At 38.2% G+C, this 26,373-nt stretch overlaps 2 protein-coding genes across 6 annotated transcripts in view; both read right to left on the bottom strand.

The window, feature by feature from the left end:
* Positions 1 to 15,656, bottom strand: part of LOC110113408 (ribosomal RNA small subunit methyltransferase, chloroplastic) — a 38,648-nt gene extending 22,992 nt beyond the window's left edge. For 4 of the 5 annotated variants that reach the window (XR_003699674.1, XM_020845985.2, XM_028692125.1 and 1 more), the window contains exons 1-4: positions 15,413 to 15,655; positions 15,164 to 15,313; positions 14,844 to 14,900; positions 10,201 to 10,293 (exon numbers count right to left, since the gene is read on the bottom strand). Coding sequence is in view for 4 of the 5 variants with exons in the window: in XM_020845985.2 (XP_020701644.1) it covers positions 10,201 to 10,293; positions 14,844 to 14,900; positions 15,164 to 15,313; positions 15,413 to 15,604 (492 nt within the window). In the remaining variant the exon portion in view is untranslated. Of the gene's footprint in view, positions 1 to 10,200; positions 10,294 to 14,843; positions 14,901 to 15,163; positions 15,314 to 15,412 lie in introns of all 5 variants that reach the window. The other variant, XM_020845984.2, reaches the window with a different exon arrangement.
* Positions 15,657 to 16,341: 685 nt separating this feature from the next.
* Positions 16,342 to 20,676, bottom strand: LOC110113409 (SOSS complex subunit B homolog). Its single transcript, XM_020845987.2, has 2 exons — positions 20,614 to 20,676; positions 16,342 to 16,936 (listed from the first exon to the last, which is right to left on the bottom strand). The coding sequence occupies exon 2, from the start codon at positions 16,926 to 16,928 to the stop codon at positions 16,515 to 16,517; it is 414 nt and encodes a 137-aa protein (XP_020701646.1). The 5' UTR covers positions 16,929 to 16,936; positions 20,614 to 20,676; the 3' UTR covers positions 16,342 to 16,514.
* Positions 20,677 to 26,373: the final 5,697 nt, after the last annotated feature.

Below are 26,373 nucleotides of genomic sequence, written 5' to 3' on the forward strand. Positions count from 1 at the left end.
CCGTAGATTCAGTCTACCAACACTAACAATCATTGACCGTAGTGTCCAAGGAATCTGATTAGCAGCCATGGGTTGCCTCCTCTCAGGGATCCCGAGTAGACTGAAGTAGTTAAGTGTGAATTTTAGTTTGATTTAATTTGGGTTAGGGCTTATTACTTCCTTAGAAGTTGACCCGGTAATTTATTTAGTTTGGGGCTTTACAGCTCCAATTAGGAGTTGTCCGGATAGTTTGTTATAGTTTGGGGCTTACGGCTCAATTAGAGTTTGCCCGGAGAATTTTGAGTAGTTGGAATAGGTCTTATGGCTGTCCTAGAAATTGCTAACGGGGGTCTTACGACCTTAGACCCTTGGTAAAGCTAAGCGGCGGAGGTTGTGGGTTTTACAACCAACCATATAGACTAGGGCAATGCCCGAGGAATTTTAATTAATTTGGTTAGGACTTTATGGCTTCCCTTAAGGAAGTAGCCTGAAAAGCGGTCTATCCAACTTAAATCGTTTAAACTAAGATGCCTTAGAATTTAAATTTGCTTTGTAAGGTTTAGAACATTGCTTATTTATTTTTTTAACCAATTTTCTAAAACTGTGGGGGGGGCGTTACAACTTTCAAGGTAGAAGTTTGCCACGATAGCGGGTCTTACAACCTACTCTAATAGACTAGATGCCCATATTATATTTGAGCTTAAATTGGATTTGGATTTAGGCTTAGTGCTTTCCTTAGAAGTTTGCCTAATGATGGGCTCTTTTATACGACCTAGACTTTAAGTAAGTGCGCCGAGTTATTGGGGTCTTACAACTAAAGTCCTATAGACTATGGATGCCCATAATTTAAATTTGCCTTAAATTTGGATTTGGATTAGGGTCTTAGTGCTCCTTAGAAGTTGCCTAATGATGGGTCTTACGATCCTAGCACTAGCTAAGTGGCCCGAGTTATGGGTCTTAACAACTAAGTTTATAGACAGGACATGCCCAAGTGAGGGTCTAGGGTTGTATTATCACCTAAAACATTTGCCAAGAGGTCGGACTTATGAACTTCTATAGAAGTGGCCGGGGGTTTTAATTGGGTTTTAGGGCTTTGGTCATTTCCAGTCTATATACTTTCCCATAGGTCAGGCTTATGGCTTTCCCTATGAAAGTCGCCAGGTTTAGTGGGTCTTACCAAACCTAGTTTCCTATGAACGAGGCTGGCCCATAGATTTATTATTTGATTTGTTTGGGTGGGACGGTTAGTTGTTTAAAAACTGGACCACCGTGATTTCAAATTGGTTATTTACTAGTAGTTGTACTTATAGCTTGGCCAATTTGTGTTGAACACTATTTGTTCCTTTGCTACGAGTAATTTTCTTACTATTTTAGTAGATTCTTTTTCTTATTATTGGTGCCTGATAGTTACGTAGCATTCTCTTGAATTTAATATTGATTTATATTAATGTAATGAATTATTATTTGTTGTTAGAGCTTCGTACAAAGAAGAAGGGGGAATTTTCTTTTTTTTTGGGAGGGAAAAGGGGGCCAAAAAAGGATTTGTTGTGTTCTTTTAGAAAGCTCAGTTTATTTGTTGTAGGGAGCTTTATTATTAAGAATTGGGGAACAAAAGTATTTTGAATTGGAAAGTTTGAAAGCTATTATGTTAGTGCAGAAGTCTTTAGTATGTTGAGTTTGTAAGCTATGTTGTTTGAGTAGAGTTATTCATGTGAGGAGTTTTGTTGTTTGTAAATTTGTGCTATGTAATTTGGTTGTTGGAGAGCTTGTGGCTACTTAGATTAATGAAAATATTTTTCTTGCAATCATGTCTAGAAGATGAAATTGGCAAAGAAAAATTTTTCATAAAAGTTTTAATTGTTTTCCAACAAAACTTAATCATTGTGGAAAATTTTAAACTCTTTTAGCTTAGGAAGACAAAGAGAGCAAACTCTTTCAACTTTGGGTATTAAATTGTAGCTCTATTATTCAAGTCATTTTACTTTGACATGCATGAAAATTTAGAGTTGTGGAAAGGAAAAGTTATCCCATCTCTCTCTTTTCACCTTTAGCAAAGCAATCGAGCCAAACAGCAAGGAGCAGAAGAAGTGACATATGCGATCTCTACACCTCCTGTGAAGCGCGAAGTCGGATAGCCAGGGGAGTCCGAGAAACAAAGTCGGAGAGAGCCAAAGAAGCGACTGTGCGCTCTCTCCCCTCCAGCTAAGCAACGAAGTCGAACAGCGTTGAAGAAGCGGAAGAGGCGACACGTGCAACCTTTCCCTCTCCAATGAAGGAACGAAGTCGAACGGTGACGAGGGAGCCGAAGTCGCACAGCCACGGGGAGTTGAAGAAGCGACGCGTACAATCTCTCGGCCTCCTGTGAAGCAACGGAGCCGAACAACAACGACGAAAAGAGGAGATGAAGGGCGAACCCTAGACACCTCCTACGGAGCAACGAAGTCGAACAGCAACGATGCAGTCGAAGCAGCGAAGTGAGCGAGCGTAAGTTTTTCTCTTGATCGTTCTCTTCATCCTTTTAAAAAATGAATTTGCGGTTATCTCTTTTACGAACAAAGAGTCGCTGCGTTTGGGGGCAAACCGCGCAAGGTGGGACCGGAGGAAGCTAGTATGTCGGTTGTTTAAAAAAACTTTTTGTATTCTTTTTTTTTTTTATAGTCAACAAATTGCCTCCCAACGAATTTGTTGTGTGACTTTCACACAATGAATTCGTTGTAATCTTTGATCATGTGATTCCGACCCTTTAGATATGTTGATGAAAAATAACTCGACCTTTTAGGTTTATGAGCATTAAAGATTTTATCAGCAATAATTTTATAATTGGTGTTACTTTGTTCAATTTTCTTTTTAATCTCAATATGTAACTCCTGGAGATGAGATGCAAATGTGGATGCAAGAGACTGGGTGTGCATAATGAATGGCAAGAATCATGAGCTCACACAAAAGTTTTAAACCTAGACAATTTAGGAAGACAATAGACTACAAAACACACACACACACAATATACTAACTCACACGAACACCTAGCTAGAATAAAGGTGGAAGAGTCACGAAATGAGGGGATCTAAAGTGTTTAGGTCTATGGGAACTGGTGTAGGGGGAGCAATGAAGACATCCTTAGCTACCAGGGCACTTCTATAGGAAGTTTCAGTTAAGGTCGTAGGTAGTCTCCTAGGGTCAACGGGATCATCTAGTAAATTCATCTAACTAGGAGAGAGATGGTCCTTAACAGGGAAGGACAAGAATATTGCGGGTCAAACAAATGAATCAGGAACAAGATAAGACGATGGGTCTTGATTCAAAGTTATAATGGGGTAACCCATAGAGTCACCATCAAATATGAAACTCAAGAAATTGGTTAGGGTAACCATAACAAAAATGGGCACAATAGTTAGAGTGGTGACATGAAAGTACAGGAAAATACTCTCTCTAACATTAAAGTTGATATAAGGAATGGTGAGGTAAGTCCAGTCAAGAAAGACACACTCGCTCAATGTAAATTTAGAGGAGCAACTCCTAAAACAGACTCCACTAAAACAAAAGGAGGCTCATTGTTGAAATTAGGCTAAAAAACTTTTAGACTCAAATCACTATATTCCAAACTCATAGTATTATTCTCAATAGAATCAGGTTTAGTTGTAACCTTATGATCAATGGATTCAGGGTCAATTAAATCGGGAGTTAAATCAGGTAGTAAATTCAATTGAATCACTTTTAACTCACGATTATCCACGTCGCCATCAGAATTATTCGAAATTAAATCAAAATTATTTGGAGTCTTTCTTAGTAATAGATACGATTAAATCAGAACCTTCCGAAGTTAATTTGAATGTGTTCACAGTCAGATCAACTCCCTTCGAAATCACATTACTATCATCCAGGTAGACCTTTTCTAACAAGATATCCTTGAAGAGACTAGGATCAGGGTGGGCTATGGTGTCAACTTTTAAAGGTTATAACTTTCCTAGATCAGGGTTTAGGTCTTGTCGGAAGTCTGATTCACTCACTTCAGTTTCTTCCTCAAAGAAGTCCTCATTATCAATCATATCATTAATATCCACGAAATGGGTGTACTCAGTCTTAGGTTCAAGAAAGTTCTTCTTTGTCGTGCTTCTTTTAGGTACAATTACACTCGCATGGTCAAATATTGGGGATACGAAAGATTGGGCAGCCTTAGAATCATTACTGATTTTAAAGGTGGTAAAGTTACTCATGTGGCGAGGTGGCTCGGGATCCACCACGCAGAGAGGTTGCGTGTTCAGACAAGGTTGACTGGGATGGCTAGAAATCAACCCAAGTGGAGAGTCGTATGGGACCGATTCAACAAAAGACCCAATAAAGGGTCGGCCATTAAGGTTAAGTGAGGACCTACAGGGTGGGGTAGTAACCCTGATGTTACTAAAGGATGTGTGACCATAAGTAGGGGAAAGGTATTTTAATCCAAGTTCTCGTCTCATGTTTTTCCAATCGGAGGTAGTGTATTCGCCACGAGACTCTTTATGATCTTCCAACCTCATCCAAAATTGGCAAGCACTACCGCTCAGGTGTGACCTAACAATGCTAAACTGGCGGGACTTAGGGATATCATGCAATTCAAAATAGTCCTCTAATTGTCTAACCAATTCCCTAAAGTATAAGAGTACAATGAATCATCAAAGGTGGGTAGATGGTCATGTGACTCTAGTCGTTGTGGATTAAACACATGTCTAGGTTGAAAAGCATAGTGGGGCATCTTCTGACTAGCATGATTGATCGAATGGGGCGCATATCTAGAGTGGGGAGAGTGAACATGTTCCTCCTTCGAGGTTTTCGTAAAAGAGCTCACAAGATTAACTAGGTCATCTAACTTCTTTTGAAATCCTATCGGGTCCATTGAGAAGCGCCAAGTGACACTCATAGGTGATTGGGTGTAAGGGACATCATTTAGACACTAGGTTAGGCTCACTTAAACTCACTAAAGGGTGCCACAAATTGTTTGGACAGCAAGTTACATTAGTGGGTTAGGTAACTTAGGCACTTAGGAACGTTGTTAGGTTAAGGACAGCACTTAAACGCTTAAGAAACTAGCCTACAATTCACTAGATGTGTGCCTAAGTTAGACGATGTGGACAGCAAACTATAGCATGACATAAAGTTGGCTAAGTGTTTTGGATGGTTTCCAGGGTGTGGACAGCAAATACACACTTGTTTAGAGTCACCTTAAGGCTAGTAATGGGTGCAGGAATTTCTGGACAGCAGGTTTTATAGTTTGGCAAGTGACCTAAGCAATTGGGGGAGTTGTAGTGACAAAGACAGCACTTAGACGATGCAATATAATTGCTTAATATGATGAAAACGTGCATGCAAACAGAGAATTTAAAACAAGTAGGCAATGGTATGCATGCAAACGAGTTTCACAATTGGTTAACTAGACTCCTAGGAACTTCTAGCACATGCATGACATGCAACCATGCTTTGATACCAAATGATGTGATACATGCTTGGAGTTACACAAGATTATCAAGAGAATTTAATAGAAGTTTCACCTTTATAAAATGATGCGTCAATTCAAAGTAGGTTACAAGAATTCTCAGTCTTCCAATTGCCTAGGCAATGAATTGCATGAAGATTAACCAAGACACTTTCAATCAAATACAATGTGAAGTAATGTAAAAGCTTGTAACACAAATCAAAAAGTTAATAATGAGGTGTTTACCTTTGAGGATTTATTCTCTTCCCTACGAATCTAGGTTGAGCGGAGAAAGATCTTCCACGCTAGAAATGAAGTAACCACTAGGATGGACAAGCCGAGGAACGTCGTTGTTGGGAAGGTTGGAGGAAGATGGTCGTCCAATGATGATCCAACATCCCTTTGACCTTCGCTCGTCGATCACATCAACTAAGGTGTATTGGATACGGTCGATGTATTCTTCAACGGTGTCGTCGAAATCAAAGACCATGTCAAAGAATGGCGATTGGAGGATGTCGACTTGATCTCGATCGTCATGCACAAATCCAAAGTTCCATTCGGGTTCCTCCATGCATGGTTTGCATGGAGATGAGAGAGCACGATAAGAAAACCCAAGAAAGGAGAGATGGTGGCCGGCTTGGAGAGGTGGAGGGGAGAAGCTAGGTTTCTTGGTGGAAACTAAGTTAGGTTGGGGTGGAGGGGATTAATTCTAAATCTGAAATTACTCTCAATTTGAAATTCGAAATTTGAATTTCAAAATGATGGCTAGAGGAAAGAGGGGTGGTGGGTGGATGGAAGGGGGTTGGTAGCAAGGTGGCTGGCCGGTGGTAGGATGGCAGCCGGCGGCTTGGGCTCCAAGGGACAGTGGCAAGGAGGTGGGGGTCGGTTTTCCAAGCCAATGGGTGTGGTTGTCTTCTCTTGAGATGAAGGGGGGGGGGGGGAGATTGGTGGAGAAGAAAAAGAAATCAAGAATCACAAACCTCACACTTTCCACTAGAACTCACAAAGAGATCTAAGAGCTTTCTCTTCAAGAACTCACAAAGAGATATAGAGGAGTTTTGGAACTCACAAAGAGATCGCCAAGATAACTTTTCATTCATCAATAATCAACCCTCTTACATAAGAAAATGGCCATATATATAGGCCTCAAAATGACAAAGAAAATAAAAGACTAAAATGCCCCTTGGGCTACAATAGCGACCAACTACCCATAAGGGCAAAAAAAGGAAAAACTGAAATAACATGATTAGTACATAAAATGTTAATATAGAAAATGCATCAAAAGTAAAGACTCTCCATCATAGCCATCGATCTCCTGTGTCGCCTCTGATAAACGCGTCGAAAACTCTTGTCGATGTCCCCATCATCATCATTTAATAAGAGCAATAAAAATCTCTAAAACCAATAATAAAATCAATATGATAAATAAAGTCAAAAGAGATCTATCAATTATCAAACAATAAGAAAAATAAAAAAAAAGACTATCATCCAATAAATCATATCAATATGCTATGTTATGTTATATCAATATCAATAACAGAATGAGATATAAGTTAGTCAATCAGTTTAATGTACTATTAGATAAATATCCTCATGAGTAAAATTATGAAAAATAAGGCATGACTTTTAGCTTTAATGTAGTGTTTTCTTCTATACATCTATTATCTGTCATATCTCTCAATTTATTAATTTTCATAAGTGACTTTTAATAATCATTTAAGAGGCGTAACCCTCTACCCATCAGCGTAATTTAGTCAATCAGTTAGAGGCTACAACTATGATTACACCACTAACAATTTATTTAAAGAAAAGTCCGTCGACCCACCTTGCGCAGATTATTATAGTTTAAGAGCTAGCTCATATTTATTATAGTGTTAATAGCCAGCCTTCTTTGCTTACATGCAAGCGTTATCTTTTCTATGCAAAGTAAGTCAATACATATAAGAAATGCAATAATCATAAAATGCAAGAATATATATCAAATTTATCTACTATATATTTACTTCAAAAAAATCATATCTTTCAATTTAAAAAGTGAAAATTCATATTAACGAGATATATCACATACAAAAAATTACGTGGTGAATATTTCAAAATTATCTTTGTTTTTCAATAATAAAAATACAAATTTGATCAGAAAAATATCAAAAACACAAAATTATTGAAATCAGAAATAGGGTAACTGTTCCTTACAGCGAGATGAGCAACTATCCCAACAGAACCGAGTGGCCAAAATTGCTTCACTGCCTTCAAATCCTCACTTCTATTTTCTCTCTCCTCAAAATTCTCTCAAAATTCCTAAATTCCTTTCTCTGTTGCTGCTTAGCCGAATAAAGAATAAGGAAAAGGCTTTAATAAAAGTATGTTAATAAATTAGGATATTTATAATATAATATTATTTAATTATATAATTTAATCAAAATTTCAGCATAAAATTATATAAATTCTTTTTTAGCTTTAAAAATTATAAAAAAATATCCATGAAATAAATCATTTTATTTAGAAAATACTAGTAAAATCGGTTTCCAAAACAGACATTTGACGGTCCCAAAATCCTCACTTATACCAAAATGGATCAATTTCTTAAGAATTTACACCAGTGTCAAAAAATTAAAAAAAATCATGTAATTAAAATACTACAATATAAATACTACGGCGAAGACGGTTTTCAAATTTAGTTTATAATGACTCTTAAAAAAAATTATTTGTCTAGGTCAAAATACGAGTTATTACACAGCCTCCACGCAAAACCAAAAAAAAAAATGCAAATTGGCAATCGTCCAAAAGCTACTTATGATATATATTCTAGCAAGAATTCATACAGACAAAACAAAATATAAGAAAAACATAACAAGGCATTCAAATAAATAGTATTAGCAGCAGTTGTAAAGTGAGCAAACAGCTCCAATTATGGTAGGTTTACATCAAGCGTTGATATCAAGTCCCAAAACTTTTTGTATTAGATTATGGAGATTCTAAATATTAAAGTGAGATACCTTAGCATATTCTTTTAATATAAGATAGTTCTAATGGAAAAAACCTTTACAAAAATAAGTAGAAAATTATAACAACAAAAAAATTGTTTAAAATAAAAGAGCTTAAGTTGTAGAAAAAAGACTTATAATATGACATGTGATTTTAGGGGTATGATATTATTTATTACTAGATAATATTACTTTGAAGAAAAAGATATACCTAAATATAAGTACCTTAGATATACTATACAATGTAATGAATCAACTAGATAATGACTTAACTTCTAGAGTCTAGGTCTTTTATAAAAAATGAAGAAATGTGTTAAGTGTACTAAATAATGAGAGGATATCAGATAGACATACAGGAAATTTATAAAACTGCAGTCCGACAAGTAATGTTCTATTGATCTTAGTTCTAAGCAATCAATAAATCATTGATGGATGAGTTGAACATGTTAGAATCGAAAATATTAAACTAGATATATGAAAAAATATGAACTATGGATAAAAAATGTTATATTATGAGTGGTGGGATTTACATCTATTAAAGTTAAAGTAATGAAAATCAATTTAGGTAGTTTAAGCATGTGTAACAGAGGGTAAGAAATGCACCAATTAAAGTAGATAAAATTAATATTAAAGAATTTTCACGTGAATTTTACTGATCATGGCATATAATCAAGTATCATAATAATTGATTGGTGAGTATTGAGGAAAAATGTACATGTCAAAAATATGTTAATGTTACTAAAAATATGCACAATGGAGGAGTGCGTAATATTAGTAGAGTTGTGGAGTGACTAAATTGCTCTGAATCATTGCAAGTTTACATCAAAAATTGACATAAGTCCAAATTATTTTTGTATTGGTTATGGAGATCCTAACAAAAGTAAGATGTGCTGTTTATGTCAGACCTTACTTGTTTGTCATAATATTCTGAAGTGAGGTTTACATCTAAACTTCTGATAAAACTCTCCGAATAACATAACAAACAATGTTATTGAAAAATAGAATGTTCCCGTTCAACAGAAATTCTCTAGTTCTCTATATGCTTACTGGCCCAGACAGTATTCAAAGTTCTTTTTTCCTACTAGGCGTGATGTTGCCCACCTGTCTTCCTCTACTCCTCTCCCAATCTTCTTTCTCTCCAAAATCACTAACTCTATTCCACTCTCAATCTCTACCTTCACCAAAACATCCAGGTCTAGCTGACTAGCTCCTCTGACTTCAGGGTAAATATCCCTAAAAAAATCACCCGAGAATATCAGATCACGAAGCCATGTATCAAGACGTGGGCCTGAGTTTCTTAATAGCTTAAACAGCCTATATGACAAGACATGAACGGGAGCAAATACAGTTCTAAAATTCTCTGCATGGGCAAAGTCGTAGTAATGCATGAAAGAAAAGAATATCTACAAAAAACGTGCGGAAACATCTCAAATTCTCAGTAAAATGCGTGATTATCTAGCTCTCATGAGGATTCAAGTACACAATGCCAAGCCTAACGCTTGAGATACCATGACAGCAGCTCGGACATTTAATTATCCAACATCCTAAAAAAACAAGCAGTTTTGGTTTTCTCGTTTCATGCCCTACCCATGCCAAGCAGAAATTCATGGTGTATACCAAGCAACACAATCAAATAGAATTGGCATTTAAAAGTTTGATTTAAATTAAATTTATTGAGCAAAAGATCATTCAAATGTGATTTGGTACCACAAGAAAAAAAAATTGTCACAAAGGTTAGTCCAAGAGGAACACGGAAACCTTAGCATGCTAATTTGTTAAGTTTCTTACCTTTGCATACTTTAATCCGTTTGTATCAACTCTTTCCAATAAAGCGCTAACATGAGAACGGATGTGACACCTAGTAATGTCTTCTTGCAGAATCTACATAAATAAATTTTAGAAGTGAAAAGTGATCGGTTAAGATGTAATAAAATAGACAAAATCGTTTCATATTTAATGCTTTTATGACATATATCCAATTGATAATATGGCGTAACTCTATGTGTTGGTGTAGTGGGTAAGCTAATACAAATGAATAATTGTTAAATTCAGAGAATTGGAGAGGAAAAAGTCATAATTTTATTAGACAAAACTATTCCTCCTTATAGATCTATATGTGATACATTAATAAAGAAACAAATAATTACATAATTAAGCATAATTGCCTTAATATAATTCTTCCTAAATTAGTCACCCAAATATACAAGGAGATCAATGTGATCGAGGTGAGTCACCCTTGGATTCTCATCATGGTCGTGGGATTAAGTGTCAAGGGAAGACTGAGATTTAATAGAGATCGACGTGATCCATGTGAGCCTCCCATTGATTCTCATTCTGGCCGTGGGATTAAGTGTCAAGGGACGGTTGGGATTTTAACACTTCCTCTCAAGCTGGGGAATACATATATGTCATTCTTAGCTTGGTAATTAGCCCCAGAAAAATAGAGTTATCAATCCCGTGGTGCACTATAGAGTCCTTCATTTTGTAAAAGCTTTGAGAGGAATTAGCTTCAAATATTTTTGAGGCAAAGGATAGCGATGAAGGCTATCTCAATCAAGCCTAGAAGGTGCAGGTCAATAATGAAGGCTGCGTTGAATAGCATTCTTCAATTCTTTATTAAAGGCCGGTGATGGGATAACAGGGAAAGTGGATTACTTGTCTTTTGGGTTCACCTCCTTTTCGATTCTCAAGGGAAGGCCAGCAATGAAGGCATGACAATAAAAAAAAAAGTAAAAAAAAATATTTTTAGGGTTGTGGCAAGCTTCAAGGACAGGAGCAGAAACACGCGTCTCAACCGGCTCAACACTCAAAATGCAGATCTCCTTCCCAGGTCATCCAACTCCTCCTGAACAGAATCTTGTTCGATCAACCAGTACAGGTCTCATCTCTCTGGTATGATCATAGGAGGGAGTGCAGGTCTTGCACTCTTGCTTGTTCGTACCCCCGTATGAGAGGAAACTCTTGGATCTTTCTAGACACACGCAGAAGAAGTTCCTGTGCTCGCTTCTGCTCGGTCAACTCTAGATGTCGCAAGCAAGAGCAGCCTCCCACTCAATCTCTTCTTGATCTTGGATGCACGAAGGTCCTCATAATTCCAATAATGAAGGTCGGTGGTGGGAAGCTGCATTCCTCATAATTCTAGCAATGAAGGCCGATAGTGGGAACCTGTATTCCTCAAAAATTCGGCAATGAAAGACGGTGGAAGGACTAATATTTCTCAGAATTTTGTCAATGAAGGCCGGTAGTGGGTACATGTATTCCTAAAAATTTCGGCAATGAAAGCCGGTGGAAGAACTACTATTCCTCTGAATTTCAACAATAAAGGTCAGTGGTGGGAACCTGGACAACCAACAAGCACTACCTCCTTCAAGGTAGGATAAAGTGCTTCTAATCTCTCTATAGCCTCACCCTCGATATCCACGATCAACTCCCTACTTAGAGAATAGCGTACTTCACCATTTGCATGCTCACCAACTCTTCAGTCATCGTAAGTGCGCACTGAACCGTAGCAGTGAACTGTCTTACCACCAAGAAAGCCATCTTCACCACCGCGTGCATCATCTGGGCAACTCCACATATTAGGATAGTTCCATCAGCGAGCTTCGAATCCAGTGAACCAACTTCAGTTCAAATCCGATCGACAAGGTTCTCAATGACGATTCCGTCAGCAGCTGCGAAAAAGGCAATAATGTGGCCTACAAAGTGACGTTCGTCCGATTTGAAGAATTGATCCCAGTGGCGGGGATCTTGGGAGAGGTCGACTTCTTCTGTTGTCCAAAAGGAGGCTTCGACCTTCTTATATATCTCCCATATTTGAGGCTAGCAGATAGAGAACATGCAGAAATGGTTGAGATTTGGGGCAAGGATGGGCTCTTCGAGTGGAGAATTTGATGGTGTGTACAACAGCTCTTCAACTGCTCGTTCCTTGCTCGGTTCGGCTCCAGCACAAGCACGAGGGCCAATCTTCCCTGCACAGGCACACACACACCTGGTTCCTGCTCACTCCCTCTCTTGATCCTCTTCTTCACTTGGTTCGGCTTTCAGATATGCACGCACGGGAGTTGCACACAGAAGACCGTAAGGGGTAAGCCGTCTCACTTGCTCGGCTGCCCTGGACGCACGTAAGCAGGAAAAGAATGCAAGAACTAACTCTTCCTCTCTCACGCTCTCGTTTTTGAAGAAGAATTGAATCCCTTACTCTGATACCATGCTAAATTCATAGAATTGGTGAGGAAAAATACTTAATTTTATTAGACAAAACTATAGCTCTTTTTAAATTTATATATGATATCTTAATAAAGAAATAAATAATTACATAATCATGCATAATTGCCTTAATATAATTCTTCCTAAATTAGCCACCCAAATATAGAAGGAGATTGGTGTGATCCAGGTGAGTAACCCTTGGATTCTCATCCTGACTGTGGGATCAAGTGTCAAGGGAAGGCTGGGATTTAATAGAGATCGACATGATCCATATGAGCCCCCCATGGATTCTCATCCTGGTCGTGGGATTAAGCGCCAAGGGACGGATGGGATATTAAGAATAATATTTGAAAAAAAAAAAAGTTAAATATATGTAGAAACCACCTTTTTATATTACATATCACTATTCTTGCATGCAGGAAAAAATTCAAAAATCAAAAGGTGCAAAACATTTATGCTCATCTTAAATCTAGAATGCCAGGTGCAAACGAAGTAAAAAATAAAATTTTAGAAAATCTTGTAGGGCAAGACCTATAAGGCCTGATCATATAAAAATTAAAAAACTTCAGTACAAAACTATTTACCCTCCAACCAATTAGATGAGCGTTAATAATGTTGCCACCGAAGCATTCAAAATGATGATGCGACTCTAGCCAACTGAACTATTGGCAATACAATTTTTTTTCAAATGGATACAAGTACTTTGGCTTGTATGGTAAAAGATTGTTAGAGATGAATAGCTCTGGCAAACAACAAAAAAAGAACAACAATTCATAGTGAGAGCAAAAATGGGAGGGGGCAATTCTTCAAATACATTGACAAAGATCTTGAAGAAATGCTCTTGTAGATGCATCTTTGGATGAAATTTGAGAATCATTTTTTTTTTTTTTTGAGTCTTCTCTTCAAAATTTCCCCATAAGATTTTGCATTCACTCTCCTTGGTCATTCTCGTAACACTGCTAATTGCTAAGTGGTTAATAGGTCACTCCCATAACCATCTTATGTAACCTATATTTAAAAATATTAAATAAAAATGAGCATTTTGTTTATAACTTTTTAATGAATGGTGCATAAATTAAAAATAAGAAATATGAACCCCTAGCTACCTATATAAATTTTGAATTGGATGAAAATGGCAAATAATTCATTTAGTAGAGCAACTATCATGAAATCTTAAAAGTAAGAGTCCTTTATTGCAAAAAATTAAGCACTAGTTGCTTAAATTGGCTTTAGAACTAAAATAAATTTTCAGAAGGAATAGGGGCATGATTGCAAAAATGCAATTTCTTTAAAGTCGTTGGGCTAGACCCTTTATGCATTTGACTTGACCAGGTATGCCACATCCAAGCCTAGCACATAAGGCTGCCTAGTGAGCTAATTAAGTAATGACCTCCCAAACTCATTCTCGAATGTGTAAGGAGAGCGCGACGGTGGCAGCCAACCAAAAGTTGTCATCACCAACCTTAATGGGGAGAGGTGCAAGATAGCTTGGGACCCTTGTCCCTAAGAGATAAATGAGATAGATAAAGATGAAAGCATCACTCCTTGGACTATCAGATTTGTGTGATCACAAATCCATAGATAAATATCCATGAATCCACCATTCTGCCCCTTCTTTTAAGAACTTCTAAAGTTCTCATTAAAAGCATGTCATTCACCTCCCCTAAGCCTATTAACATCTAAGAAGCCTCTAGTCGCATGCACATTTGAGGCGTCAAATCTTTGGTTAGTTTTTCTTGGGGAGAAGAAAATGAGGAGAGAGAGGAGTGAGTAAGGTTAAATTGAGAACTTAAGAATAAAGAAAGATTCCCGACCCATTAGAATGCAAGACTGTAAGTCCCAAAGGGAGGTAGGGAGGAGAAAGGAGCTACAAAGGTTTGAAGGAGGATGGGAAGAGAGAGAAAGAAGTGAGAGAATTTTGAAAGACAGTAGCATTGCTAGAAAATCAGGGTCAGCATACGAAAATAAAAAAATAATCTCACATCACTTTAGATTAATAACTTTTTCATAGATGATTGTGACTCGTAAGAGAATTTTGAAAGACGGTGGCATTATGTGTGTAAAATCCATGCATCTTTGAAGCATTATTTGATATGCTCCATTTGCATGTCAAATTGATAAAACCTTTTATCTTGACCTCACTTCAATTCTATCCCTGTTACCTTAAGCCTAACCAGTTTCTTAACTAATAACTCTTCAAACACAACAAATAAAGCAAATATTACCGTAAGTTGATCCGAGCACCCAAACCTTTCCTTCACCATCAAAGCCATACGTGGGTCCTGGAATGATAAAGTAAAGAGTGAAATCGATTTACTAGGTAGAATAACCCTTCTAAACTAAAACATGAAGACCAATTCCAACACAACTAGCATGGAATCTATTCAATTGTAACCGAATCAAACCAAACGACATCTATTTCCATGAAGCAGTAAAACACATCAAGTTCAAGGTCTGCAGAAGGCATTTCCTATCTGAACAATTAGGTAATAAAACATATCAAATTAAAAAAAAAAAACTAATAAAGAAAAAAATCAGCAAAAACCTTCTCGATTGCAATGACGGTGGCGCCAGCATTTATCAAAACGTTCGTCAGAGATCCGGTTCCAGGCCCTATCTCCAGAACCACATCTCCTTCCACGACTCCTGCTATGCTCGAGAGCTGGTCATTAATGCTAGAATTTAACATGTAATGCTGCAATTACAACAGATAGAAAACAACCGGCATTAGAAAACCACACTAATTTGAAAAAAATTTAGATAACAATAGACACGGAGGAGGAGGGTATCCTGCCTGTCCAAGAGATTTTCTAGGGACGATACGGCCTCTTGAATTGAGAGCTTTGAGGGTTGAATGGTAGTCATCTTCGCCTCTCTTCCCACCCTTCACAGCCACGGCGAAAGAAGGGCTTCGAAGACGCGATTGACAAGCATTCGAGGGAGGCGGGAAACTAGGACGGAGCGAGAGCGCAGCTGGGCTTACCATCTGGAGGACTCGAAGGTGAGCTGTACCGCCGAATCACACATACCTCTTTATGTCATATTATTTATATATTTAACCCTTTGAAATTTTAATATTTCGTGTCTATTACTAATAGATAATTTTAATATCAAATATAATAATTTTATATTTCATTTATATCACTCATATCACTATATAAATTTTAATATTTTATTTTTTATACACATATTTGATCTCTAGGTGATAAGTGTAGTGTCGCACTTCGAAATGTTTCCATTTTTTTTGTCATTTAAATTTTAACACGTGCGAAAACCCAAAACACAGCGGGTCGGGTCGGCGACTTTTCTTCATGCTACGTGGCGTTATAACATTGGTGGCCGAACGTATACGTGGCGTTATAACATTGGTGGCCGAACGTAGAGGAGCGTACGTTCACCGGACTAAATAATTGTACCTATTCTTGGACATTAATGTACTATGATATTCCAAAAAAATATCAAATGATCAAGAGAGATCAAGTCAGCCTATCCAATGCAATGTATTGATTCCAGATAGAAATAATAAAAACATTCACAAAAAATTTTTATAAATAAATCATACTACTACATATTCATAGGAATGAGTTAAAAGAAAGAATTCCAAAGCTCTACCTACTTGTATCAGCTCAAACTCTTAATTATCGAAACTTTGTCTGTTTTGACCAAATAGCTTCACGATTTTATCCGTCAGTGTAACTTCCTAAGAAATCACCCGTCCTAAAATTTCCCTTGCAGAAACACACTTAACTTCAAAATTTGCCATTACACAAAAAAATATCTCGATATTTAAGAGTTTAACCTTAATAAAATTTGTTACAGATCTCATAAATAACAGACATCAATTAGAATTCTTATCAACTCAAAGGAAATCTGGAACTGAATTGATCCACAAATATTCATGGCAAAGTCGGGAAAATTCTGGAGTGAGAGGAAAGAACAGCTTCCTTCACAAACTTTCTAGGATTGGTGGGATCATTGGCCCATTTGATCTCACTCATATTAGGAGTCTCAACAAACAACATATTGAACTCCCCAGCCTTCTCAGCTCTACCTTTCTTTCCAGCTCTCAGCACAAGATTGCTCCTGTGGTAAGAGAAGATGCCATTAGTGAGATGAATTATGTCGCCGGGCTCGAAGAAATGGCACTCGTCGCCCCATAGCTGGAAGTGGACGGAAGCCGTCTCGTCGGCAACCAGAGCTAGGCATGTCGTCTCCTTCCCATCCTGGCCAATATTTCCCTTATCAAGGAGTATAAACTGTGTGGTTATTGTGTTGGTAGCAGCAGGGACTATGTCTTTAAGAGAGATCATTGGCAAGTCTGAAAAGATAAATTGAACAATGTAATTGAGTTTGATAAGTAAGAATCGGCTTCCCATCTTGCTTTCTCAGAGAAAAAACTTATAGGGGTTGTTTGGTAGCACCCAGGATTTCGTAAATCTGCTAAATTCATATTTCGGAAAACCAGAGGGGCCTAAATCTTGAAAATTATTTGGTAACATTCATGGTAAATCCTATTAAATCCCATGTAATTGTTTGGCTATAGAGCGGATTTAACGAGCGGACTCTTCCTCTCGAGCCAATGGATTTCAAAAATCTGGGATTTAGCATGAAAAGACGGAATTTTCCGTCTACAGCTAATTTCATTCGCCGTGAGATTTGGTTTTGCGTTTTAGGCCGTTTCGTTGGATTTCACTCAAATATGCCTTAAATCCGGTCTAAATCTTGCTACGAAATAGCCCCATAATGAATTTAAAAAAGATTTGCTGGACAGAAATGTAGGTAAGTTATGAACTGAAGAAAATGTTTAAATAATATAAATACCCTAAATTAATTATTCACTTCCGAACATCGTTTTCTTCATCATTTTGGACTTCACCTATAATTACGAAGATAAAACACAAAAACCTTACATGATAAGGCTTCGTTTGGGACACAGCTTTCTTACTGCTTCTTAAATCAGTATTTTAGTGCAAAAATTTAAATTCTTGTAATAAAAGATTGTGCTTTAAGAAGCAGTAAGAAAGCCATCCCAAATGAAGTACTTTAAGAAGCAGTAAGAAACTCATCCCAAACCAAGCCTAAACCTCAACCATGAGGATAAGGATGGGTAAGGACCAAGTCTAATAAGGAAAAAAACTTAAGACAAACCCAAATTCTAACATCTCCCAGTTCTAGAGATTGGGAATAACCAGGAATCCAACATCTACCACTTCTGCACATGAGTATCAATTTTCATTCCATACTTTCATGCTGCAAACATCAAGAAAAAAAGGCAAAAAACAAAAAAGAGTGAATCAAATTAACAGTCAATTTTGCATATTCGTCAGAAAACATCAAATTCAATGCAAGTATTTCTAAACCCTCACATCTTAGAAAATCCTTAACCAATCCAGAATCATGTAGCCAACTAATCTTAGATCTCTACCAGAATAACACAAAACTAGGCCAGTAATACCCCAAAGGTATCTATAGATCCTCTTTAGAGCTTGCCAATTAGCTGGACCTGAACTACTCTGGAAATATTTAATTAAACCAAAAATAAGTACAATGCTGAATTGGGCATGCATCATAGTATACAACAAACACCAATTGCCTTCCAATATGGAAGCTTAGATATGTTAATTTTATCTGACTCTGATTTAAGCCAATCAAGAAGTGTCAATGATTTTGAATGGTGGATCCAACGACATTCAAGAGCCCTGCCAATACAAATCTCTTGGGATTCAAGAAGTAAAATTGTCATTCAAGTATTAATCTAGCTACATCTCATTAAACAATTTGGTAGCTTAACCTAGCTTCAACATTGATGACAACATTGAACTTGCTGCCATCCGATCCAACGTCAACAAAATCTTTGTCCTTGCCATCTAGTGTGGACGAAAGCAGTGACTACCTCCATGATGCCATTGCTAAAAGAGAAAATGAGCAGGTTGTGGCTACCAGAGTAGATGATGGGTGGCTTCAAATGATTTTGGGAGCTAGTGGACTACAATCAAGGCTAACTGGGGCTGATAACTTTGCCTCTAGCGTCAAGCTCAATGGAATAGTCCTTGATGATGGCTAATCCATTACCATTGTCGACTCAACTGTCATTGGAGATGGTTGTGTGTGTGTGTGTGGGGGGGGGGGGGGGGGGGGTGGATTTGGACAAAAGGAACAATACAAGAGAGGGAACCATATGAATATACTAGAGGTGTCAATTCGAGTTGGTAGGTCGGCTCTGAGTCTAACCTAAACTTAATTTGACCCGAACATGCTAGGCCGGCTCATTTATCATACGAGTTAAAATGTTTAACCCAAAACCGACTCATATTTGTCCCATTTATTATACAGATTAAATTTTTTTTAATCAACATGAAACATTTAACAAGATATGACCCATTTAACCCAAACCTAAATGATAATTAAGTCAATTTTTAATTATCTGGTCAACCCATACATAACGCAAAATTAATCAGGTCAACATTTCAGACCAAGACTAGAGTATTAATCAAGTCAACCCAAGCCCGGATTTTTCGTATTTTCTTTTGATTGAGTTATTGTTTTAAGTCAGTTACTTATTAACACCCCTACTCCCAACCAACAGTTGACAACTTTTCTCAACCCATCCTAAACTAGGAGTGGTATTTAAAATAGTGGAGTGCATGGGATAAATAATAATTGAATATCATAAGTCAATGGTACAAAGGCAGAACTTCGAGCGTCAGTTGGTGGTCCGGCAGAACTTCATGGGTCAGGTGGTGGTCTGGCAGAACTCCGGGCGTCAGGTGGTGGTTCGGCAGAACTCCGGGCAACAGGCGGTGGTCCGGTGAAGCTCAGGGCTTCAAGTGGTGGTCTGGTGGAACTTCAAGCGATGATTGAGGAGGAGCGAGGAGGCAAGAGCGATCTCTGATCTCTCTCTTGTTCTCTTGCTTAGAGCCCTCTTTCAAGAGGGATGAGGGGTCTATTTATAGATTTTTTAGAGTGACATGGCCAGTAAATAGAAGGAGGATTAAGGGTAAATAGAGAGTGGTTTGGATGCAGGGCTGATATTGAATCCCTTAATCATGATCATTCGCTAGACATTTAAAGGTCTTAATGATGTCGGAATTCTACGATCTTGGGCTTGTTGGATTCGTCTCGTCGGGCCACTCAATTCGACTAGAAGCATGTCATGTTTGGAAATCGTTTTGTGATCCAAATTGTGGTTTGAACCTTCCACATCGCTTTGAGTCCTCGATTCAGACTCATTTGAGCTCGGATTGAGTCAAATTTAGTGTCGTTGAGTTTGTATTTCCGAGACGTTCAATTTGACAATAAGTTTGTTGAAATCAGAGTTCGGATGGTCCCAAATTTTAATTTCAAAAGTTTATAACTTGACTTTGCCTCAAGGTTCGTGCGCGATCAAGATAATTTTTTGATGATGTATCAACCTTCAAGCCATTTTACAACATGCAATTATTCATACAGACAGGAATTTCATAAAACAAGTCTCAGTTTCAACATATTTTTCATGATGCTAGACGCTATCAAAAAACCTTTCATCCTCCGGTGACATATGAGAGCTTCATATGCTTCTTGCATCCATCCCAAACCAGCTCATTAGGGAGCTGTTTGGATGCAGGATTTATCCTAAATCCTGCCAAACAGCGAAGGGCCTGTTTGGATGCCCGATTTACACCGGATTTGAGTTAAATCCTGCCAAACGCCAAAAAAGTAAAAAACACAAAATTAAATCTCACGGTAAGTCTAATTTCTACTTCACGGCATTTTCGCTATTTTTGTCCTAAATCCCGGATTTCGTAAATCCAGCTTTTTTGCGGAATTTATAAATCCGACCGAAGAAGCGCGCGAAAGGGAAGAAATATCGCTACCTTCGCGGCAAGCTCTCAAAGCGACTTCCGATCCGACAAGAACAACGTCGGAGGAGGAGGCGGAGAAGCTTCGACTCTTTAAGAACTCTACTTTACGCGAAGCAGAACAGAAACAAATAAATGCATAAGAGGAAAAGCAAACCCTAGACAGGCAATGGCAAGCGAATCATTCGAAGCTCTACCCCCCGCGAACAAACGAAGCCGACGAGGTCAGCTCTGCCGCGCGCGAATGGCAACGAAAAAATTGAAGAGGAAAGCTGACTCGCCTATGAGGATTAGATTAAATCTTAATATATCAATTAAGCATTAATTTAATTAGCTTAATTAACCTAATTTAAAGGTGATTAGTAGTGTAAATATTAATTGAATAATTAATTAGTAATAAAATATTTAATTGAATAATTAAATAATTATAAGTATAATTAATAATTAAATTCTTATAAAAATAATATATAAAATTATAATTATCGGATGTTAATTAAAATTAAAATTAATTAATAACACAAATTTAAAACAAAAAATGTCATTTGAATTAACCATATTAAATCCTTAAAAAAAAACCATATTAAATCCTGAATAATATTGTTTAACAATCTCATATAATTTATGAATTTAAGGTATTTCTGATCAAATCATTTATAGAATTTAACTCTCTCAAATTTTAGTAAATATAATTTTAGAAGATTTAAGAAATCCTAGTTGAATTCCCTTCCGTTATCGTTTCGCCTTAAATACTAGATTTACTAAATTTGGGAGCAACGGATTTACAAGATTTAGGGAATGAGAAGTGTGGGAAAGGAGCCGCAACAAGCCCCAGTTGAAGACTCGCTTTCAGGGTAGTGATGTCAATATTTTGCACGGCTCAAAAATTCAACTCGAACACGACCTGAAATTATAGGTTATGGTCAACCCGTTTATGAAACTGGTCGGGTTCAAGTTCAACAAACAGACTCGTTTCAAACATCGGGTCGGGTTGACCCAGAAATTCAGGAATGACCCGGATTGACCTTCGATGATCGTGTCTGCCTGCGTGACAGCATCGTGTTTGCCTGTGTCTCTTCTTGTCAAGTCACATACCGTCACTGCCTCGCTGTCTCGCACACGAATCTGCCATCCAACACTCCAACACATCATTCAATGACATTCCAACCGTGCCATGTCGTGCCGCCGTCAGCGAAGAGCTCATTGTAAGTACCCTGCTCTGTCCACAGCCCGCGTCATCGCCTACATCGTCGCCCACCTCAAAACATGTCCGTCGGTTGGATCAAGTCAACCTTGTACCAGTGCGGGTCGAGTTCAAGTTAAAATATCTAATCATTTTGTAAAAATGGGTCGGGTTAGGATTGAGTCAATTGATGTCGCGTACGTTCCAGATTCAACCCGAACACAACCTTTGACTCTATTTTGACAGTGCTACTTCACCTTAGGTGCGGAAAGGGAAGAAGGTTACTAGCGAGCTTTCTATCGCTTCTATGGAGTGGGACCGGAAAAAAACGAGGCGACGAAGAAGAGGTTTCTGGCAATAGCTCTGCCAAGGAAGACTTTTTAGTTTTTACAGCATTTAGATATATCTAGGAGACGGCAGAAGATGTCGGCGGAGTTGTCGTTGGCCGGGGAGGCAAAGAAGGTTCTCAAGATGAGTGCCTGCTGGGGCATATCAGATCAAAGAAGCATAAAGAATAAAGGAGAGAAGAAACGAATGTATAGAGCGAGGGAGGCTCACCGATCCGTCTCTAGAGACTAGTGCTCACCTTCGATCGTCGTGGTCGAAGGTGTCCACCGCCAAAGATATCGCTTGTAATTTTTTATAGGAGATCAAGGATTAATCTTGTGCTCGAGCAGCTCAACCAAGCAAATCTCCAAGATTGGCATGCATATATATATAGTTTAATATCTTAGTCTTGTATGAAGATCTAGCATATAAGTATATGAAAGAAATAATGTATCGTTCATAAGAAATACCAGAGTTTTTACGTGGAAATCTCTGAAAATGGGGGAAAACCACAGGGCCTGACCCAGTTTGAACAAATGAGGCCCTTCATTGAGAGAAGGTTTTGGCTTGATGTCACTAATGTACATCATATAGAGCTCATTATATGGTGGGAGCTACAATAATCAACATAGACATGTTTGTTTGGTCGGCATAACCATAGTTGATAGGAAAGAGGTCGGAAAGATGTAATAGGAAGGAGACCAGGGTAAAAAAGATCGTTGTCCAGTGATGGAGGTCCGAAGGACCGTAGTCAATAGGAGACTGGGGTCAGAAATATTGTTGTTTGGTGATGGAGATAGGAAATACCGTAGTAGGAGACAGAGGTCGGAAGGATCGTAATCGGCGAGGGATAGAGGTTCGAAAGACCGAATTTGGCAGGAGATCGAGGTCAAAAAGTCCATTGTATAATGATGTAGATCGGAAGGATCGTAGTAGGTGACGAAGGTCGAAAGGATCGTAGTCAATATGAGATAGGAGTTCGAAAGACCATACTAGTAGTGCGGTACTTTGGTAGAACTTTGGGCGTCAGGTCATTGCACACCAGAAGTCGGGGCCTCAAGTAGTGATCTGGTAGAAGCCGGGGCCTCAGATGGTGTTCTGGCAGAAGTCTGGGCCTTAGGTGGTGATCTGGCATATGTCCGGGCCTCATGTGGTGATCCGACAGAACTCCGGGGCATTAGGTGGTGGTCCGATAGAAGTTTGGGTCTCAGGTGGTAGTCCAAAAGTTCAGGCCTCAGGTGATGGTCCGGCAGAAGTTCTGACCTCAGGTGGTGGTCCGGTAGAACTCCGGATGTTACGTGGTGGTCCGGCAGAACTTCGGGTGTCAGGTGGTGGTCCGGAAGAACTCCGGGCGTTAGGTGGTGGTCTGACAAAACTCTGAGCCTTATGTAGTGGTCTGGAAGAAGTCCGGGCCTCAGGTGGTGGTCCGACAGAAGTCTGGGCATCACGTGATGGTCCAGCAGAACTTCGGGCGTCAGGTGGTGGTTCGATAGAACTCCGGGAATCACATGGTGGTTCGGCATAACTCCGGGCGTCAAGTGATGGTCCGGCAGAACTTCGTGCGTCAGGTGGTGGTCTAGCAGAACCCCGGGCGTCAGGTGGTGGTTCGGTAAGACTTCGGGCATCAGTCAGTGGTCTGAAAAAACTCGAGCGTCAAGTGGTGGTCCGGCAGAACTTCATGCGTCAGGTGGTGGTCTGGCAGAACTCTTGGCATTAGGTGGTGGTTCGACAGAACTCCGGGCATCAGGCGGTGGTCCGGTGAAGCTCAGGGCTTCAAGTGGTGGTCCGGCGGAACTTCAAGCGATGATTGAGGAGGAGCGAGGAGGCAAGAGCGACCTCTGATCTCTCTCTTGCTCTCTTGCTTAGAGCCCTCTTTCAAGAAGGAGGAGGGGTCTATTTATAGATTTTCTAGAGTGGCATGACCCGTAAATAGGAGGAGGATTAAGGGCAAATAGGGAGTGGTTTGGATGCAGGACCGATATTGAATGCCTTAATCGTGATCATTCGCTAGACATTTAAAGGTTTTAATGATGTCGGAATTCTGCGATCTTGGGCTCGTTGATTCATCTCGTCGAGCCACTCGATTCGACTAGAAGCATGTCATGTTTGGAAATTGTTTGACGATCCAAATTGTGGTTTGAACCTTCCAACTGTGCTTTGAGTCCTCGATTAAGACTCATTTGGGCTCGGATTGAGTCAAATTTGATGTCGTTGGGCTTTAATTTCCGAGACGTTCAATTTGACAATAAATTTGTTAAAATCGGAGTTCGGATGGTCCCAATTTTTAATTTCAAAAGTTTCTAACTTAATTTTGCCTCGCGATTTGTGCCTGATCAAGTTAATTTTTTGATGATGTATCAACCTTCAATGTGTCGGAGAAGCAACTTGCAATAAAGATGAAAACCATAGCAAAAATTTTACAAGTATTCCAAATTTTAGTTGCAAAATTTTTAGATGGATTAACGCTATTGTCACTCACATTTGACATGAATCAGGACGTTAGATTTTGAGAAATAATATTTGATGTGTCGAACTTGCATCAATTCAAATTAAGTAGATCAGGTGATTCCACCCTGTGTTTATATTTATATATGCCTTTACTTAACTATTTTGTTAATAAGTTTAAGTGGCGAGTAAATTTTGATAGTCGGGCGATAATGATCAGAGGATCATAGCTGGATGAATGAGGCGAAGAATCGCAGTCAGGGGACTTTGACTAAATCTCGTAAATTTGATTTAGGTGCTGTTTGGCAACAATGAGGATTTAACTTGAGTAGAATTTAATAAATTTGATAAATCTTGCTAAAGTTAAATCCCGAAAACTATTTGGCAAGACTAATATTAAATCCTATTAAATTTTGTAGAATTCTTTGACAATGTAATTTAGGATTTAAGATGGTTAGTTTATTATTGTTTTGTATTTTAGCTTTAATTTATATTTTAAGTATAAATTAGTTATAAATTAGAACTTTAATTATTATCAATAAATTATAATTAAAAAGTTACTAATTATGAAATAACTTATAAATTTTAATTTTGATTATATTTTATTAATTTTTATGAGTTAGTTATTAATTATGAATTTAATTACCATTACTAAGTAACGATTATAAATAATATAATTAGAATTTAAGTTAATTATCAATTAATGTAAACTATTAATTATTTATTAATTAATTTTAATTAAAGTAATTAAACTAAATTAATTTATTCCTATGTTCTCTACCAGTATGGTAATACTTGTTAATTACTACCTTCCTGTAGCCGTAGCCCGCAGGTTTGCTTCGATTTGCTTTTCCTCTTCTCCGGCTGTTCATTGCTGTTCAACTTCGCTGCTTCGCCTAATTCAACAACGTTCCTTCTCGTCGGATCCAAAGTCACACCTCCTCGTCATTCTTCTGTTGGATCGAAAGTAACGACGAATAATTCAACAACCAACAGGGATTAAGCTATGGAGGATTTATCAAATCCAAATCATGCGAAATTATTTGACAATGTAATGCAATATTTAAGCCGTTAGTTCGTTATAAAATTAAGGGGATTTACATACATATTATTTTATTTTATACTATTTACATATCTAATACATAAAATCTTAACATTACATTCCTAACACTCATACATAATTTTAAAGTCAAATATATCACATATATATGTAATTGCTTATGCCTCTAGACAGTTGAAACCACATGAGAAGAATTACCCGACGCATGATCTGGAGTTAGCTGCAGTTGTGTTTGCTTTGAAGATTTGGCGTCATTACCTGTATGGCGTCAGATGTGAGATTTTTACTGATCATAAGAGCCTGAAGTACATTTTCACTCAGAAGGATCTGAATCTGAGACAGAGAAGATGGCTCGAGTTGATCAAGGACTATGATTTGACCATTCAATATCAGCCTGGGAAGGCTAATGTGGTAGCGGACGCTCTGAGCAGGAAGTCTTCTGGATTATCAGGTTTGCAGCTCACTTTTGATGATTTTCTGATTTGAGACATGGAGCGATTGAAGTTGGAAGTGATTTCCTCCAGTGGTTTGGATTTGGCTCAGTTGCGTATTCAGTCTTCTTTGGAAGCAAGGATTTAAGAAGCCCAGAAGTCAGATTCTGACTATTCGAAGTTGATTGCTCAGATTGGATCTGTTAAGACTCATGAACTTCAAATTTCTGATTCTGTTGCTATTTTCTACAAGAACATGTTATGGATACCTGTGTTTGGAGATTTGAGGCAGGAGATTCTGTACGAATCTCATCATTCAGGCTACACTATTCATCCAGGCAGTGGTAAGATGTATGCTGACATGAAGCTTTTGTTCTGGTGGCCTGGGATGAAGAAGGATGTGGCAGAGTTTGTGTCGAGATGCGAGGCCTGTCAGTTGGTGAAGGCAGAGCATCAGCGACCAGGTGGACTGTT

The sequence above is a fragment of the Dendrobium catenatum genome, unplaced genomic scaffold (assembly GCF_001605985.2).
Source record: "Dendrobium catenatum unplaced genomic scaffold, ASM160598v2 fragScaff_scaffold_156, whole genome shotgun sequence".
NCBI lineage: Eukaryota > Viridiplantae > Streptophyta > Magnoliopsida > Asparagales > Orchidaceae > Dendrobium > Dendrobium catenatum.

Excerpts from the sequence above, each read along its gene's own strand:
- LOC110113409 (XM_020845987.2), bottom strand. The coding sequence starts at position 16,928 with ATGATCTCTCTTAAAGACATAGTCCCTGCTGCTACCAACACAATAACC.